The 18132-nt window shown below is 47.5% G+C and overlaps 1 protein-coding gene across 5 annotated transcripts in view; it reads left to right on the top strand.

Annotated features, from left to right (window-relative positions):
- The window catches only part of POLN (DNA polymerase nu), a 237108-nt gene that overhangs the window by 200264 nt on the left and 18712 nt on the right, over positions 1–18132 (top strand). For all 5 annotated transcript variants that reach the window (XM_037829257.1, XM_037829260.1, XM_037829259.1 and 2 more), the window contains one exon: positions 5173–5304. In XM_037829257.1, the coding sequence (XP_037685185.1) occupies positions 5173–5304 (132 nt within the window). The remainder of the gene's footprint in view (positions 1–5172; positions 5305–18132) is intronic.

Here is an 18132-nt window from a genome sequence, read left to right as displayed (position 1 = left end):
GAAAGCAAAAAATTGCCAACCAGGAGTTCTATATCCAGCAAATCTGTCTTTCCCAAATGAGGGAGAGATGAAGACATTCCCAGATAAACAAATGCTTGAAAGAGTTCATCACCAGAAGTCCTGCCCCATAAGAGATTCTAAAGAGAGTTCTGCAGGTTGAAATAGACAATAGATTGAAGCCACATAAAGAAATAACAATCTCTGGTTAGGGTAATACATGGGTAAATATAAATGCCAATACTTTTTACTTCCTACAGGACCTAAAAGGCAAATGCATAAAATGCAATGATAAATTAGTGGTTTTGGACTCACAATGTGGAAATATGTACTTTGTGACAAAGACTATATATAAAGGTGGGAGGACAGAGGGGTATAGGAACATAGTGTATGTATACTATGGAAGTTAAGTTAGTATCAATGCAAACAAGATTGTTATAAATCAGGGTGTTAAATGTAGGTCCCTTGATGAATACAAAGGATTCATAGAGACGAAAAGTAGACTACAAGTTTCCAGGGGCTGGGGAATGGGGAGTTAATGCGTGATGGGTGTAGGGTTTCTGTTTGGGGAGATGGGAAAGGTTTAGTAATGGAAAATGGTGGGGTACCACATATTGTGAATATTATTAGTCTCATTGAATGGTATGCTTGGGAGTAGTTGAGATGGGAAAATTTATGTTGAGTATGTGCTCCCACAAATAATTTTTAAAAAAAGAGGGCAACTAAAGAGACAGTAACAATTAAATGCAATATATGATCCTGGATGGGGTATAATAAGGGAAGACAAAAGACTCAAAAGGACATTATTGGGGCATGAAAAAAATGGAATATAGACTGTAACCTTTATATCATGGTTAAATTTCTTGAACTTAATAACTGCCCTTAAGGGATTGTATCAGTGAATATCCTTGTTCATAGGAAATGTACATGGCAGTATTAACTGTTCAAGGAGCATGATGTAATACCACCTATACTCAGGTATTCAGGAAATGGATTGATAGATGGATAGATGAATAGAATGACATGGCAAATGTGGCAAAATGTTAATATTGGTGGATGGGTATCTGGTGAGGTTGAGGTGCACTGAAGTTCTCTGTATGATTTTATATCGTTTTTGTAACTGTCCTGTAAGTTTGAAAGTATGTGAAAATAAAAAGGGTTCTTTTTAAAGCTTAGAATATTAAAAAATAAAGAGTGTGCCCAAAGGGGGAGTCCCAAATTCTATCTATGAATTCCGCCCACATCTTTGGCTGACCCTAGGTATGAGTGAGTGGGAGAGACTTCCAGCAGCCCAGCTAATGCTGAAAGAACCGATCTGAGATTTCAGCTGCTGACCGCCACCATGGAGAGAGATTGAAGCTTGAATTTAGCCAAATTAACTGTCCATCTTAAAAAGATCAATTATCCTGAGAAGAATGTAGAGTATTTACAAAATATAATTCAGAGTATCTAGAATATAATTCAGATTTACTGAACACGTGAAGAAACAGCAAAACTTGATCCACACCAAGAAGAAAGGCAACCATGGAGTCAGACCCTGAGATGACCCAGATGTTGGACTCAGCAGACAAGGACTTTAAAGCCACTGTTAAAACTGTGCTCAAGGATGTGAAGGGAAACATGCACATAATGAGTGGAAAAAATGGGAAATCTCAGCAAATAAAAAGCACCAATGGAAATTCTATAATTGAAACCTGTTATATCTGAGATAAATTTTTCATTGGATAAAAGATTGGCGATAACAACAAGAAGGATCAGTGAACTTGAAGACCAACCAGTAGAAAATATCCAACCTGAAGAACAAAGAGGAAAACCACACTGAAGAAACAAACAGCCTTGGGGACCCTGGGGCAATTACAACAGGTCTAATTAGAATTCCAAAAAAGGGAGCAGAGAAGGAATGTGGCAGAAAAACCATCTGAAGAGCTAGTGGCCAAAGTTTTCTCAAATCTGATAAAGATGTAAATATACAGGTTTAAGAAGCTTAGGAAACTCCAAAAAAGTTAAGTACAAAGAAACCCACACCTAAGTACATCATAGTCCACCTGCTAGAAACCAAAGACAAGGAGTTGGTTCTCAGGCACGGTACAGACGGGGGAGCAGCGCTTCAGGCATCTCATGACTTCTCGGCAGGAACAGTGGAGGCCAGAAGACTGTGGAGCAGATGTTTAAAGTGTGAAAGAAATTTCAGAAATAAATAAAAACTGTCAACCCAGAATTCTATAAACAATGAAAATATCCTTCAAGAATGGAGGCAAGGTATTTCGGAGGGGAGCCTCCGGGGGCCGGTTGGCGTGACTCGCCGACATCAGTGCTCAGGGAAATGGATCTTCTGGGAGAGGGCAGTCGGGGGCAAGCGGGGCAAATGAAACAGCCTCGACATGGGCCCAAAACAGGGTCCTGCGGGCCCTTCTCCCCGAGCCTTCTCCCGGGTCTGCCCCTCAGTGAAGGCACCACTACCCAGTTTCTCAGGCCACAGGTAGGAGTCCTCTTCTCTTTTTCCCGCTCCCTGGCCTGGTGTCACCACTCTGCTCCCCTGGGTCTGTGCCTGTGCAGCAGCCAGAATGATCTTTACAGGGCAAATCGCGTCTCGTCACTCCACCGCCTAAGACCCTCCACCAGTGGTGGAGGCTCTCGGGCCCGCATCACGCTGAGGAGGGCAGCCTGGGTGTAGAGGCAATCCACCGTCTCCGCACGGAGGCCTCCTGGAGGCTCTCCAAGAGAAGACACCCACGCCGAGAGCCGAGAGCAGCAAACCATTCCCCAGGAGGCAGCAGGAGCGCACCGGGCGCACGGGCCGGAGGGGTGCGTCTGTGTGCACAGGGAGCAGGCAGCTTGTGCCGAAGTGTGCAGCACGCGTGCAGCTCAGCAGGCTCCTGGGCCCTAAGCAGCAGGAACCTGCGGCAGGCGGGGGCACGAGACGAAGCCGGAGAAGGAGGGGGAGCTGGTTTGTCTACATGAGGAGCCCGGCTTTCGCCAGCGGGTGGTGAGGAGCTGTCAGAGTCGCAGGCAGTGGATGACCTGGTCAGATCCGCAGGTTGGGAGGCACACTCGGCCGTGGTGCGGGGAGATTGTTGGAGGGACAGGGCAGGAGGCAGATGGGTCAGGGAGTTGCAGGTGTCCACCGGAGAGGACGCGGCCCGAGCCCGGCTGAGGGGCAGAGAGCGGCCGGGTGGGCGGCGCCAAGCCCAGACCCTGCGCTGGGAGCACTGCCAGGGGAGCCTGCCCCGAGGGCGGAGGGTGGGTGAGCTGGAGGAGCTTGCAGGGGGTGGAGTGCGGCGTCCGGGTGCAGGGAGAGTAGCCAGGGCCGGAGCGCTTGCCTGGCAATCCTGGGTGCACAGGCAGGGCCGGGCGCGGGCGGTGGGCTGGAGAGCAGGGGCGGCAGCTTGGGAGCCGCACTCGGGGGCAGCCGCGGAAGGCCCACTGCCAGCTTGCCCTGCGCCCCCCGGGAGCTGGCCAGGGGCCAGGGTGGACGGCAGTGAGCACCGTGCCGTGTCCTGGCTGGGGACCGGCTGGAGCAGCCTGAGTGGCCCGCCACCCTCTGCCTCCTTCCTGAGAGCCGATGGAATTTTCCACGAGGTGCCATAGCTGCAGGCTGGGGGAGGAGGTGTGGACGGCTGGTTGCAGTAAACTGTAGCAGAACACATGGTAACTTATTCATGAAGCCCTCACATGGCCTTCATCAAGCCCTAAAGGGAAAATGGGAGTTTTTATTTCCAGCCAAATGACCCAGCACAGGCAGGCGGGGGCAGGGAGGGCACTCCAGCTCCCAGGCTCTCTGCTCTGGGAGACACCTGGGAGCACAGGGCTCCCCGAATTTCCCACTCCTCCTGCCAAGCTGGAGAAGCAATGGTTGTTCTCCACTCGGTGTCCCAAGACCCCCTGAGGGTCAGCTGAGGGGCTTGGACAAGACACACCAGATGGGAGGGGTCAGCCGGTCCCCTCTTCAGAGAGCGCCTCACGTCTACACCCCGAGCCTTCGTTTCTGGGTCCTGTTGTCCTAAGGCCCCTCGGGGTACCCTCTAATGCGACCCCAGAGTTGGGCCAGTGTGGGGGACCGGCAGGCCCACGCCTGGCCCCATCAGCTCCCTCAGGAACACAGGAAATGGCAGGGAACATGCATGTGACGTGCCAAGGGGGACCCAGACGCTGTGGGCGGCTCTGCCTCCTCAGCCCCTCAGGCCTCCTCGACAACCTTGGCGGGGGTCTCAGTGTGCCAGGCTGCTGTGACAGCACACGCTGGGTGGCTTAGCTGCGGGAGCCTGTTGCCTTGTGATTTGGAAGGCAGCAGGGTATGGCGGGGCCTGCCTTCTCCCCGAGGTCCAGCCTGTGGCGCGGCAACCCCTGGGCTCCTTGGCTGGTGTTTCCGCCTCCCATCCTGCGCTGAGCTCGCTCCCGGGTCTGCTCTTCCGGCTCCTCCCGATGGCCTTCTCTTTATCAGGCTTCCAGGGATGGGGTGAATTCCCGCCACACCTCGACAAACAGCCTCTTTAAAGGGTCCTATTCACAGCTAAGTTCTCACCCCCAGGACGTGGGCTGGGGTTAAGAGCGTGTCTGCTGAGTGGTAAGGATTATTTTTCCTAATTGCACATGAAGAATCAGGACTTATTACTGGCCGGGCAGCTTCCCCAGGAGCCCCCGCGGGTGACAGAGCTGGAATCAGAACCAGGCTTGTGTGGTCCCAGGGCCTGCCCCGCAAGGAGGCGGCGCACAGTGCCATGCCAGGGCTCGGGGGGCCGTAAGACACTGCCCAAGGACACCTGGACCCCCTGGAAACCAAACGTGTTCTGTCTTGAAATGAAATTCTAAGGACAGGCTCCCCTGAGTGCCGTTTTCCTCCTAGTTTGGCGATGGGACTCTCGCCTGCTCTTTCCTCTGTGCCCACCTCCAGCTTCCCCTGGTCCCCCACTGGGCCACCTGAGAGCAGGGAGCATGCCCACTGCATTCACCGCTTCACCTCCAGCCCTTGGCACCTCAGCTGGTAACGCCAAACACTGGTCTGACAGTGCAGCTCCTGGGAGCAAGTGGTGCCGATCAGACCTTGAGTCACCCAAGAGGCCTTCTGGAGGCTCGTTTCTGTGCATGGCTGGTCACCCCTGGAGGCAGGAGCTCTTGGTGCCCACTGGGGGTGAGTGAGGTGCTGACCCTGATCTGGATCCTTTCTGATTCATACAGGGAAGGAGCGGCTTGCTGCTTGCCTGGGAGTGAGTGTTCAGGAAGCGGCTCAGTTTTTGGAGAGCTTTTTGCAGAAATACAAGAAAATCAAGGACTTTGCACAAGCAACCATTTCCCAATGTCACCAGACAGGTAAGCTGGCTGCCCCAAAGCCACCAGCAGTCCCTCTCCACTCCCACCTGCAGCAGCCAGGAGGTCTCCACTACTACGGGCTCTTGCAGGGGGTTGAACAGGCCAGTGGGTGAGACTGGGGTTTGGTGGAGTCGCTCATGGAGGCCGGATGGGTGGGCAGGTGAGCACCTCTTCCCTGCTGAGTGCCCAGGACTAAAAGAGCTCTGGGTGGATGTGAGGTGAGTGCAGAGCAGGCTTGCAGCTGAGAGCTGGAGGAGCTCCCATCCCCCCACCCCATGGCCCTGTCCTCCCCGAATGGAGCTGAATTAACCTGCTGTCAGAGGCCGCCTGGGCTCGGTCCCCTGGTGAGCTGTGGCCTGGGGGCAGGGGGCACAGACACAGCCTAGGCCAGGGATTAGAACAAATCCCTTGCTGGCCAAGTGATGGGGTTTGCAGTGTCCCCAGAATCACCCCAAAGCAGTAACTTGAAAATCACCATTTTAATGCCACCTCCAGATAGGAGGTGAGCACAGGAGGGAAGCGGGGGAGGGACGAGAAGCAGGCAGAGAGAGAATCAAGAACAAGCAATCCCCCCACCAACAGAAGCCCTCAAGCCAAAGGTAGAAAACACATAAAGAAGATTAACACTATGAAAGCAGCCAGTAAAATCAACTACCAAAACATGAATTCATTCCAGAGGGAATAAGTATGTTTCTGACGGTTAGAAAGATAAGAGCAAAACTTTTATTTAAATGAAATAATGAATTAAGAACAAAAACAAAAATGAAGCAAGAACAGGTGACTATGAAAAAATGTTAAAATGCTGGGGGAAATACATGAAAATTAAAGACTCGATAGCTGAGGTAAACTTGAGTGGACACAATTGAATATTGAATTACAGATTTAAACAAAAAGTACCAAGGAACTCTTCAAAAATGCAGTACAGAAAAACAAACAGGAAACATAAATAAATAAATCACAAAAGCAAGAGCAGTGAGAAATACAGAGAACAGAGTGAGAGAATTCAGCCAAGGAAGGCTAGAATTTTCAGAAGAGAATGGAGGGAATGGTGGAGTAACATTCGAGGACATGCTAGTGGGGAATTATTCAGAATTGAAAAAAGACCTGAGTCCTCAGTTCAGAATATGCGGTCGGGGTTACTGCTTCTAGGGGGAGTGGCGGCCGGTAGCCGAGCCCTCAGCTCTCGGGGCTGCTTAAAGGTTACCGGCGGCGGGGGCTCTTTCCCGGAGGCGAGGGCGAGGCGGAGGACGTTGGCCAGAGTCCTCGGCGAGAGGCGTGCAAGGAGGGCGGCGATAAGGACAAAAACACTCTTCATCCAGTAGGGGTATGCGCCAAAGAGATTTATTCAGGGGTGATTACAGGTTATATAGGCTGGTAAGAGGGGCAGGGCTGGAAAGGAGGTGAAGTAGCCTAAAATGGCAATATTGAAGGGAGAGGGGCTAGGATTGGTTCTGAGAGGATTCAGGAGCCGTTGCAGCGGGCGGGGGTTGTTCTGGCCACGGTGCATGCGCACTGGCGGTGGCAGGAGTGGCCTTGGCACCAGGGAGCGAGTGGGTAAGATAAGGAAGTGGGGAAAGGGCAGTTGGGAGAAAGGCGGTTTCCTCCGGCAAGCCTCCCCTGCCAGTGGCATTTTGGGTGAGGAAAAGGGAGCTGCCTTGACCTCGCTCCTCAGGCTCGGGGGGGCTGCAGAGGGCACTCACGCCCGTACCTACTACCCTCCCCAGGGGGTGATCAGGTCCCCTGGCCCAGGCCTGGTAAGTCGAGGCACAAGCTCAGTCCCCGCAATTCCCCTTTCTTTTCTAATTAGAGGAAGAGGCTTTACCGGAGAGGTCCGCTAAGGGTGAGGGAAGGGGGAGGTAAGGGAAGGGAAAAAGGGGTTGACGGTGGCTCAGCGAGGCTGGAGCTCAGTGTTGGTGTGGTGCCCGGGCGCTTGACAATGGCTCCGCTGCAGCAGGCTGGGAGAAGGTGAGGGGTTTAAAGTTCAGGGGTTTAAAGTTCATGGGTTTAAAGTTCAAGGGTTTAAAGTTCATGGGTTTAAAGTTCAGGGGTTCAGAGAAGCTGGAACTCGAGGCGAGAGCGATGTTCAGGTGATTGAGAAGGGCCTCGCGGTCGGCGGGTTGACCGGTGGCGTTGAGGTCGCGGAGGGTTGGCTGTCATCTTGGAGTGGGGGGCGTCAGAGGTGGCGAGTTGCTGATACTGGATTTGCACGAACGAGGAAAAAATGGCATCTGTTTGTTTTCTTACAAGCTGGACAATTTTGCGGATGAGGCAGGGTCCTAAGATGAGAGCTAGAATAATTATTAATAGGGGGCCAAGAAAAGGAAGGATGTATGGGAGGATGGGAGTGAAAAAACTGGACCAATAATTGGTGGCTTCACGATCTCTTTTACGCTTTTCCAGTCCCTCTCGGACCCTTTTTAGGCTGTCCTCGACGAGACCTGTGGAATTGGCATAAACACAGCACTCTTCTCCTAGGGCGGCGCAGAGGCCTCCTTCTTTGAGGAGGAGAAGGTCAAGACCTCGGCGGTTTTGGAGCACTACCTCAGAGAGGGAATTGACAGAATTTTTTAGATGGTAAATAGCGTTTTGTAGGTGGCGAATGTCCTCGTCAACAGCCGCCCTGAGGTGAGTTAGGGCGGAGCCTTGACTGGTTAGTGCAGCGATTCCGGTGCCAGCGCCGGCAAGACCTAGGAGGGAGGCAATTGTAAGGACGGTGATGGGCTCTCGCTTTTGCAGAAGGGCAGGAGCTGCAGTTCTTTCCAGACGGAGGAAGAAGTCTTCTTCGCTGTGGTATAAGACCCTAGGGATAAGGACAATTAGGAGGCAAGTTTCTTTATATTCGCTGATGATATTCGTGCTGAGACAGGGGGTAAGTCCTGTAGAGGAGCAGAGCCATTGGGAGGAGTTATGAGGAATGAGAAATTTTGCCGAGCTACTGGGAGATGAGTAACTAGCACAGGCAGTGAGGTCGGGAGAGTTACTGGAGCGAGGGCGGACGCACTTTCCTGTATAGGAGACTGAATGAAAGGTCAGGGGGACGGCAGAGGTATTCCAACTGCACTCCGAGGGGCTGTCTTCTGTGCTTTCTGAAAAGGAGAGGTTGGAGGCAACGGGCTCGTACAGTGAGGAAGAGGTGGAGAGGCAGAGCCAGCAGGAGGAGGTAAAATTGGGGTTGGAGGAGTTCACTGAGGCAAAGGCGGCTTGGATGAGGCTGAGGAGGGGAGAGGAATAACGAGAAGGGGGCAGAGGAAGCTGGGGTGGTGGAGTTTGAGATGTAGTTGAAGTGCGTTTAGTTGGAACTAAGGTGCGGCTGGAGAGCTGTGGAAAAAGGGGGTTAATGACTTTATTGGGACCAATGTTAAAGGGCTTTTTTATAACAGTATTTTGGCATGATTGGTTTACAGCCTCCTTTTTTATTAGAATAAGTGATTCTCGGTCGGCTCCTTTTTTATAGATTCTGAAGCCTCAAGTTTGACCGAGTAACCAGGAGGGATCAGTGGGGAGCTGCACTGTAAGATTAAGATGTGTGCAGGATCTCTTACTTTCTTGGCTGAGCCAGTTAACAGTAGGGAGTTTGCACCCTGTAGGGGCCCACTTTAGGGTAAGGTAATGATCAGGAACAGGAGGCTTCCAATTAGTGGCTAATGTTTCACACCCCCAGTATGCACAGTAGTACTCGTTGGGGGAATTGCAGTACGATTTTTTAGGATTTGAGGATGGGCACATGTAATATTGGGCCTGGGGATCACTTACCTTTTGAGCACAGGTTTCTTCGACTCTGGAGACAAAGGTGGCGAAAGGCTTACTCGGCTCCTGGAAGAGCTTGGTGAATTTATTAGGCCGACAGGCAGAGTAATTGGCAAATGCTCGTAAGGCGATTCCCCAAAGGATAGGCCAAAAGGTGGCAGGTGCATTAATATAGGCAGATGCATTTATAAACGCTCCCGTGCCCAAGTAGGCTTCGGGGGGATGATAGACTTCAATGGCTGCATTTTGCTCACTTTGCTTAGCTGCTTCTGCCTGGACGTGAGCACGCCAGTCAACAAACTGACCGGGGTTAAAAATTGAACGGGCAAGCGAGGCCCAGTCTTGGGGGATACAATAGTTCATGGCGAGATCCTGTAGTATTTGGGAAGCATATGGGCTACCTAACCCGTCCTCCTTGACGGCCTTGCGAAGCTGCTTGATAGTATCTAAGTCAATGGGATACCAGTCATGCGGCCTCTGTGGGGTGGGGGCAAGGTTAAGAGGAAAACAGCGAAAAGCACGAGAGAAAGGAGGACACGCTTGCAGAGGACTTGGCGCGGGAGTGGGGGTAGGGGGAGCGTTGCCCCAAGGGTTGCCTTGAGGTGCAGAAGGCAGCCAGGGGTTGTTAGTCGGCAGGGTGGGAGGAGCGGCGGCAGCTGCCGGCAGCGGCTCCGAGGGGGAGCTCGCCGGAGGGAGAGGCGGGAGTGGGAGGCCCCAAGCGTCGCAAGATGGCGGCGCGGTGGGCGTGGCTAAGACACAAGATGGTGGATCAGCTCCGCCCTGTGAAAGGGTGGGGTTCAAGGCATAAGATGGTGGACTAACTCCGCCCTGTGAAAGGGCGGGGTAAAGCGCATGCGGTTTCCGGTCCAGCTTAGGGCTGATGTCATTGCCGGAGCATTTCCTCCCCTCGATGGAAGAAGAAGGAGGAAGTTCGCCATCTTGGCGTGGCGCAGTGTTATTTTGCTTTTTGGGAGTCACCTCGAGCGCGTTGTTAATCTGCTCGACTAGGGACTCCGTGTCCGAGTCATGATTTGAATTAGTATCGCTATCTGAGTCTGTTGGCTGGGTTGATAGTGCCTCCTTGGATTTAACGGGGCCTCTATCAGGGGGGAGGGAGCCTTGAAGGCAGGAGCGGATGGTTATCAAGGTGGGGAGCAAGCCGGGAGGGAAGTGCTTGCTCTCATGTTCCATGGCATTAGTGACTCGATCAATAAGGCGATCATAAGTAACAGGGTCCCAAAGATGGCAAGTGGTGAGCCATGGGTTAAAGGGCAGCAGGAGATCCCAGTATATCTGCAGCTGCCGGACAGACACTTTACAGCGATGCGTGTCTAGGAGACCCGCTAGAGCACGAACTTGAGGTGCCTGACATGTAGATATACGATTACCCATAGCTGAGGGGAGAGGAGGGGGAGTTGCTCCCGAGCCGGGCCGGCCGGCTGGCAGGGAGGAGACGGAGGAGTAGTTTACTGAGCAGAGAGAATGAGATAAACTGTGGCTGCAAGGCCGAAGGAGACGGCGAGAGCGGAAAGCAATGCCCTTTGGCAACGAGAGCAGTCAGGGGGGGCAGTTGCAAAGAGGCACACGGCACCAAATGAGGAAATAAAGATACAAAGAACTACAGCAAAGTAATGGAGGGGAAGAGGGAGAGTGTTAGGAGGAACGGGGGTCATAGAAGTGCGCATACAAGAGGACGAAGAGAGCGTGGGGGAAGGGAGGAGTTCCTACTGGATGAAGAGAGCGTGGGGGAAGGGAGGAGCGGCTTCGGAGCAAGGAACCTCCCACGGCTCCGGAGCGGCGAGGGAGAGGCGGCCCTACCTTGCAGGCGAGGAAACGGGAAGCTGGAGAGGCGTCCGGGCGAGCGGGTGACCTGCCAAACTGTCGTGTGGAGACGTTCCTCACACGGGGCACCAGTTGCGGTCGGGGTTACTGCTTCTAGGGGGAGTGGCGGCCGGTAGCCGAGCCCTCAGCTCTCGGGGCTGCTTAAAGGTTACCGGCGGCGGGGGCTCTTTCCCGGAGGCGAGGGCGAGGCGGAGGACGTTGGCCAGAGTCCTCGGCGAGAGGCGTGCAAGGAGGGCGGCGATAAGGACAAAAACACTCTTCATCCAGTAGGGGTATGCGCCAAAGAGATTTATTCAGGGGTGATTACAGGTTATATAGGCTGGTAAGAGGGGCAGGGCTGGAAAGGAGGTGAAGTAGCCTAAAATGGCAATATTGAAGGGAGAGGGGCTAGGATTGGTTCTGAGAGGATTCAGGAGCCGTTGCAGCGGGCGGGGGTTGTTCTGGCCACGGTGCATGCGCACTGGCGGTGGCAGGAGTGGCCTTGGCACCAGGGAGCGAGTGGGTAAGATAAGGAAGTGGGGAAAGGGCAGTTGGGAGAAAGGCGGTTTCCTCCGGCAAGCCTCCCCTGCCAGTGGCATTTTGGGTGAGGAAAAGGGAGCTGCCTTGACCTCGCTCCTCAGGCTCGGGGGGGCTGCAGAGGGCACTCACGCCCGTACCTACTACCCTCCCCAGGGGGTGATCAGGTCCCCTGGCCCAGGCCTGGTAAGTCGAGGCACAAGCTCAGTCCCCGCAAGAATACATCCAGAACCAGGCAAGATGACAAACATGAAATCCACATCTGGACCCACTGTAGCGAAACCACAGGAAATAAAGGATAAAGGGGCAATCTTTTTTAAATTTAGGGGGAAAAGAAGACAGATTTTTTGCAAAGGAACAGAGACTAGACTGACAGCCAACTAGTCATCAGTGGCAAAAGACAACAGAAGACAGTGGAGTCGTAGCTCCAACCTAGAACTGTCTACCAGCCACACTGTAAGACACGAGGGCAAAGGCCTTTTCAGACAGAGACTGAAGAGAGTTTAGTACCATCTCACCCTCACAAAATGCACTAAATGAACTAAAAACAAGAATAAAAATTAACCCATAAGTGAAACAACAGTGAGCACAAAAACAAATTTAGTTTTTTAAATGTCAGTAATTTTGTAGCTATTGACTATTTAAAAACCTAACTTTCTATTGTTTAATGCGAAACAATAAAATGATGAAGTATTGGTGATCAGTAAGTAGTTTTAAATGTACCAAGTTTCTTTTCATAAACAGGAGAGAGATAAATATCCTGAATATCTGTAAACTTCTTTAGAAAACTTTATAAAAATGTAAAAATAATAAATAAAATAAAAGTGAAACTTTTATAGGGTCTCCAACAAGGACCTGGATATTCTTTAGTATTTTCAGGACTACTGTTGATTGGATCTTGGCTTACTGTGGACATTTGGAATATCTAGCTGAAGCTTGTGTAAGAGTAACCTCAAGGACAGCCTCTTGACTCTACTTGAAATCTCTTAGCCACTGAAACCTTGTTACCTTTCTTTTCCCCTTTTTGGTCAAGAAGACATTCTCAATCCCTCGATGCCATGGCCAGGCTCATTCCTGGGAGTCATGTCCCACATAAGGGGGAGGTTAATTAATTTATTTGCATAGTTGGGCTTAGAGACAGAAAGGCCACATCTGAGCAACAAAAGAGGTTCTCTGGAGGTGCCTCTTAGGCATAATTTCAGGTAGTCTTAGCTTTCTCTTTACAGCCTTAAGTTTCACAAGAGCAAGCCTCAAGATCAAGGGTTTGACTTATTAAGTAGGGGGTTTCTAATTTCATATAACATATACTCTGCCTAAGAGAAACAATCAGTGTCTCACATCATCTTCACTTAGTTGTATAATCATCATCACTCTCAATTTTAAACAATTATCGTAACTCAAAATACCCCAAAGCTTTAATCAGCCCCTAGTTATTTATCCCTGGTATTAGTGTGGTACTTGTAAGGTATTCCTATTAAATATAGTCTACAATATGCAATATGTAGTTTTTCCCATATACCAGTGGGAATGGCATTTTCCCATATACCAGTGGCTAACATATACCAGTGGCTAACTCTGTACCGGTGTCATACCTCTGCAGTAGATCATGCAGGCACTTGGGGGATACATACCTTTAAACAAACCCTTTCAATCATGTTCACCTTCAGTGTAGCACTGATACTTATAATCCCATTAACAAACTAGCATCACCCCATCCATTCCCATACCATTGAAATCATCCTCATTAACATATTAGGTATCATTCCCCCTTCACTAGCTTCTGTCTATCTCTAGGTCCCCCAATATTTTACATTATAAGATGCTTATTTTACCTTTTCAGGGAATTCATATTAGTGATAACAGACAATATCTCTCCTTTTGTGTCTGGTTTATTTCACTCAGCATTATGTCTTCAAGGTTCATCCACGTTGCCATATGTTTCAGGACCTCATTCCTTCTTACTGCTGGATAGTATTCCATCAACACAAACAGACATTTGCACACTGATGTTCATAGCAGCATTATTCACAATTGCCAAAAGATGGGAACAACCCAATTGTCTATCAAACTGATGAATGGATAAACAAAAGGTTGTATATACATACATGGAATATTATTCAGCAGTAAGAAGGAATGAAGTTCTGATGCATGTGTGTGATGACATGGATGAACCTTGAGGACATCATGTTGAGTGAAATAAGCCAGGCACAAAAGAACAAATATTGTCTGGTCTTTCTAATATGAACTAATTATAATGAGCAATCTCTTGGAGCTACAGTCTGGAACACAGGTTACCAGAAGATAGAAAGAGGGTAGATAATGGGAAGCTGATGCTTAATTTGTGCAGAATTGTTAATAAGGTTGATTATAAATGTTTAGAAATGGATAGAGATGGTGGTAGCACATTGCCATAAGGGTAACTAACAGTGCTGAATTATGTGTGTGAGTGTGGCTGAAAGGGGGAAGTCTAGGGTCATGTATGACGCTAGAAGGAAAGCGAGAGGATGAAGGGGGGACTGTATAACAGTGAGCCCTGTGGGGGACGATGGCGATGGTTAATTGTACAAATAGAATGCTCTTACATGAACTAAAACAAACATATGCCGCTATTACAAGGTGTTAGCAGTAGAGTGGTATATGGGGGGAAATGCACTAATGCCGACTAAGGACTATAGTTAACGGCAATATTGCAATACTCTGGCATCAGTTGTAACAAGGGTAACACACCAGTGCTCAGTGTCAGTCATAGGGGATAAGGGATAGGGGGCTTTTCTTTTTGGAGCAGTGAGGATGTTCTCAAGTTGACTGTGGTGATAAAGGCACAACTCTGTGTCATACAGTTGGGATGTACACTTTGTATGCATTGTGTGGTGTGTGAATAAAACTGTTTTTGAAAAAAAAAAACATGAAAAACTCAAATCAAGTCCTCCAAATAGCAATGGTAATTAATAAGGAAAAGCTGCCAGACTTAATATATGCATCAGGTCCAATAGGAAAAGTCCATTCCAAGTGTTTATGCCTGAACGTGAACTACATCTTTACAGCTCTAACAAGACTCATTACAATCATCCAAAGATTTAACAGTAAAGTCTAAAATAATGAAGAAAAAGAAAGAAAACATTATTAATCCAACAGAAAGAATGGGGAAAACGAAAAGTAAAGATTAAACGCAGAAAAAAAAACTAGAAAGAAGTCCAAATATATCAATAATCATAATAAATAGAAAAGGCTTACTTATTAAAAGATAAATTATCAGGGAGGATTTTTAAAAATCTAAATATATTACACTGCTTATAAGAAATGACCCTAAAATACAATCCCAGAGAGAAGCTGAGCATGGAAGACGGAGAACTATCTACCCTACAAATTAAAAAGAGATGTTGTAATATTAATAGGAGACAAAATAGACTTTAAATTAAAAATAATAAAGATAAGGATGACAAAACATAATATAAAAGGAACAGTCGTCTGAGAAGATAAATCAATAACTTGTACCTAACATTGCCTCAAAACATTTAAAGCAAAAACTCATAATTACAAAAAGAATTTGGCAACCTACAATTAAGTGGAAGATTTAACAAACCCCTTTCGAGAATGATGGATCAGGCAGACAAAAATTTTAAATAAGTATGTGGAAATTTTGAACAATTAACAAGATTTAGTTAATAGATGATAGATGGAGAAATAGATATAGATAAAATGCTGCAGCTAATAAATGGATAACACATATTCTTATGAAAAACACTTGTTATATTTACAAAATTTCTCCACACATTTGTCACAAAGGAAACCGAAGTTTCAAAGAATATCAAATAGAACATGTTCTGTGGCCAACTGCAATATGAAGGTGGTTTTATACCTATATATATATGTGCATATCCATTCATCCATCTACCTATTTGGAAATTTATTGCTTCTTAAATAATTTAGGATTGGACAAAGAAACCCCAAGAAAATTATAAAATTTATTTAATAAATAAAATTCATTTATTTCTAAAATAAGCTAGAATAAAAATGTCTCATATCATAGGTTGTGGGGCATGGCCAAACTGATGCTTCACTTAGGCATAAAGGAATATTTTAGAAGATTATTTTAAAAGAAAGAAAGAAAGATGTGAACATAGATGAGTAATATTCGATGCAAGAAATTTGGAAAAGAGCAGCAGGGTAAATGTAATGAAAGAAGGAAGGAAATAATTATAAAATCAGAAATTAAATAGACAACAAAAAAGAGTCAACATTAGACTGAGAAAAACATTCACAAAACTCAGCACTCAACAAGTGACTAAAAAATGTGCAGACTGAGCTAGAGGAGCTCTTCCTTGACCTGACGAAGGTCATCGGTCAGAAACGGAGAGTGAACATCACGCTCAACGGCAGGGTGGCCCCTCCCGGAGTCCGTCCCTCTGTGACGGCGGCCGGACAGGCAGGAACTGTCGGAATCAACTCTTTGGGAACCTGGAGTCTGGAGGAACGCTGTGCCGCATCCGGGGAAGAGCTGGAGGAAGAGGCTGGAAAAGTGGGGTGAAAACTGTGAGTTTCACCCTCGATGCAGCCGCTGCCACGTCCACCCCCAACCACATGGCAGACAGCAGTGGGGCTGAACCCAGGCTCCTGGTGCAGGTGGCTGGAGCCAGGGTGGGCTGTGTGGGCCTCGTCCTCGAATCCGGGCGTGTGGTCTGACCGTGGATCTCTGCTTTTGCTCAGCTACTGCAGGTGGGCGGGGGCTGGCTCAGACAGCGCCACTGTTGTCACCACCCGCAGGGAGAAGTGGCGAGGTGACTTGGAGAGGCGGTACCTATTTTCTTCTCTTTTCTCTTTCCATTCCTCATTTGAAAACAAAAATTAGTTTGGAAAAGTCACAAATTGATTGCTCCAGCCCTCAACAACAACAAAAAGAAAAACAAAAAAAAACTATGGCCTATTCACAGGAAAAAAAATTTTCCCTGAGGAAACTCATATATTGGAACTATTAGTCAAAGATTTAAATCAACCATCTTAAATATGTTAAATGAGCTGAAGGAACCCATAGACAAAGAACTAAAGGAAACTAGGAAAGTGCTGTCTGAACAAAATAAAGAGATGGAAATTATAAAAAGGAACCAAACAAAATTTGGAGCTGCAAAATACACTTAACTAAGATGAAAAACTCGTTAGATGGATTCAACATCAGATTTGAACAGGCAGAAGAAAGGAGCAGTGGACTTGAAGATAAGATTATAGAAGTTATCCTGTGTGAGGAGCAAAAGACAAAATAATAAAGAGAAATGAACAGAGCCTGAGGGACCTGTGGGACCCCATCAGGTTTACAACACATGCACCATTAGAGTCCCAGAAGGATGAGAGAGAGAAAGAGAGAGAGAGAGAAGTGTAAAAGAAGGATTTGAAAGTTTATGGCTAAAAACTTCCCAAATCTGATGAGAGACATGAGTATACACATCCAGGAAATGCAACAAAATCCAGCAGGATAGAGTCTAGGAGATCTACACAAAGACGTATTAAAGCAAAATTGTCAAAATCTAGAAACAGAGGATTTTGAAAGCAGCAGGAGAGAAGCGGCTTGTCACATAGCAGGGATCCCCAATAAGATTAACAGCACATTCCTCATCAGAAACCACAGAGTATAGAAGACAGTGGGGTGGCATATTCAAAGTCCTTAAAGAAAAAACTGTCGACCTGGAATTCTGTATCTGACAAAGTTATCTTTCAGAAATGAAGAAGAAATTAAGACATTTACATAGAAACAAAAACTGAAAGAGTTTATTACCGGATGTGCCCCACAAGAAATGCTAACAGTCCTTCAGGCTGAAATAAAAGGTCACTAAATAGCAACTCAAAGCCATAAGAACAAATAAAGAGCATTTTAGTAAAGGTAACTACATAGGTGTATATAAAATCCTGTATTGTGGTACTTTTTGTATTTCACTGCTTTTTACCCCCTACATGACTTAAGCAAATATGTAAAATAACATTACAAATCTCTGTTAATGGGCATACAAATGTATAAGTACTTAATCTGAGCTAGTAACAATATAAAGAGGGGGAGGGTTGGAGAAATATAGAAGTAGAGAGTTTGTTTACTCCTGACACTAGGTTGGCACTAGCTGAACTAGAATGTTATTATTTTAAGATGTTCACTGTAATTACGAAGGTAACCACTAAGAAAATAACTAAAAAAGTACAGAGAAAAGAAAAGAAAATGGGAATCCAAATGGCACACTACCAAAAGCAGCTAAATACAAAACAGGCAGTAATAGAGTAATTGAGTAACAAAACATACAAGTCAGAGAGAAAAGAATTGGCTAAATGGTAGAGATAAATCCTTCTTCTCGTTTATGACCTTAAATGTCAATGGATCAAACTCCCCTATTAAAAGGCAGAGACTGGCAGATTGGATGCAAAACCTGATCCATCTATATGCTGTCTAGAAGAGACTCACTCTAGGGGCAAAGACACAAAGAGGTTGAAAGTAAAGGGTGGAAAAAGATATTCCACACAAACAGTAATCAAAAGAGAACCTGACTGGCTAAATTTTTGTCCGACAAAATAGACTTTAAGTCAAAAAAGATTATAAGAGACAAAGAAGGATATTATATAGTGATGAAACAATCAATCCAGTGAGAAGATATAATGATTTTAAACATACATGCACATCAAAACAGAGCCCCAAAATATATGAAGCAAAAATGGACAGAATTGAAGCAATAAATAGATAGTTCTGCA

Source organism: Choloepus didactylus, chromosome 3 (genome assembly GCF_015220235.1).
Source record: "Choloepus didactylus isolate mChoDid1 chromosome 3, mChoDid1.pri, whole genome shotgun sequence".
Taxonomy (NCBI): Eukaryota; Metazoa; Chordata; class Mammalia; order Pilosa; family Megalonychidae; genus Choloepus; species Choloepus didactylus.
This window is presented reverse-complemented; position numbering and strand designations above follow the sequence as displayed.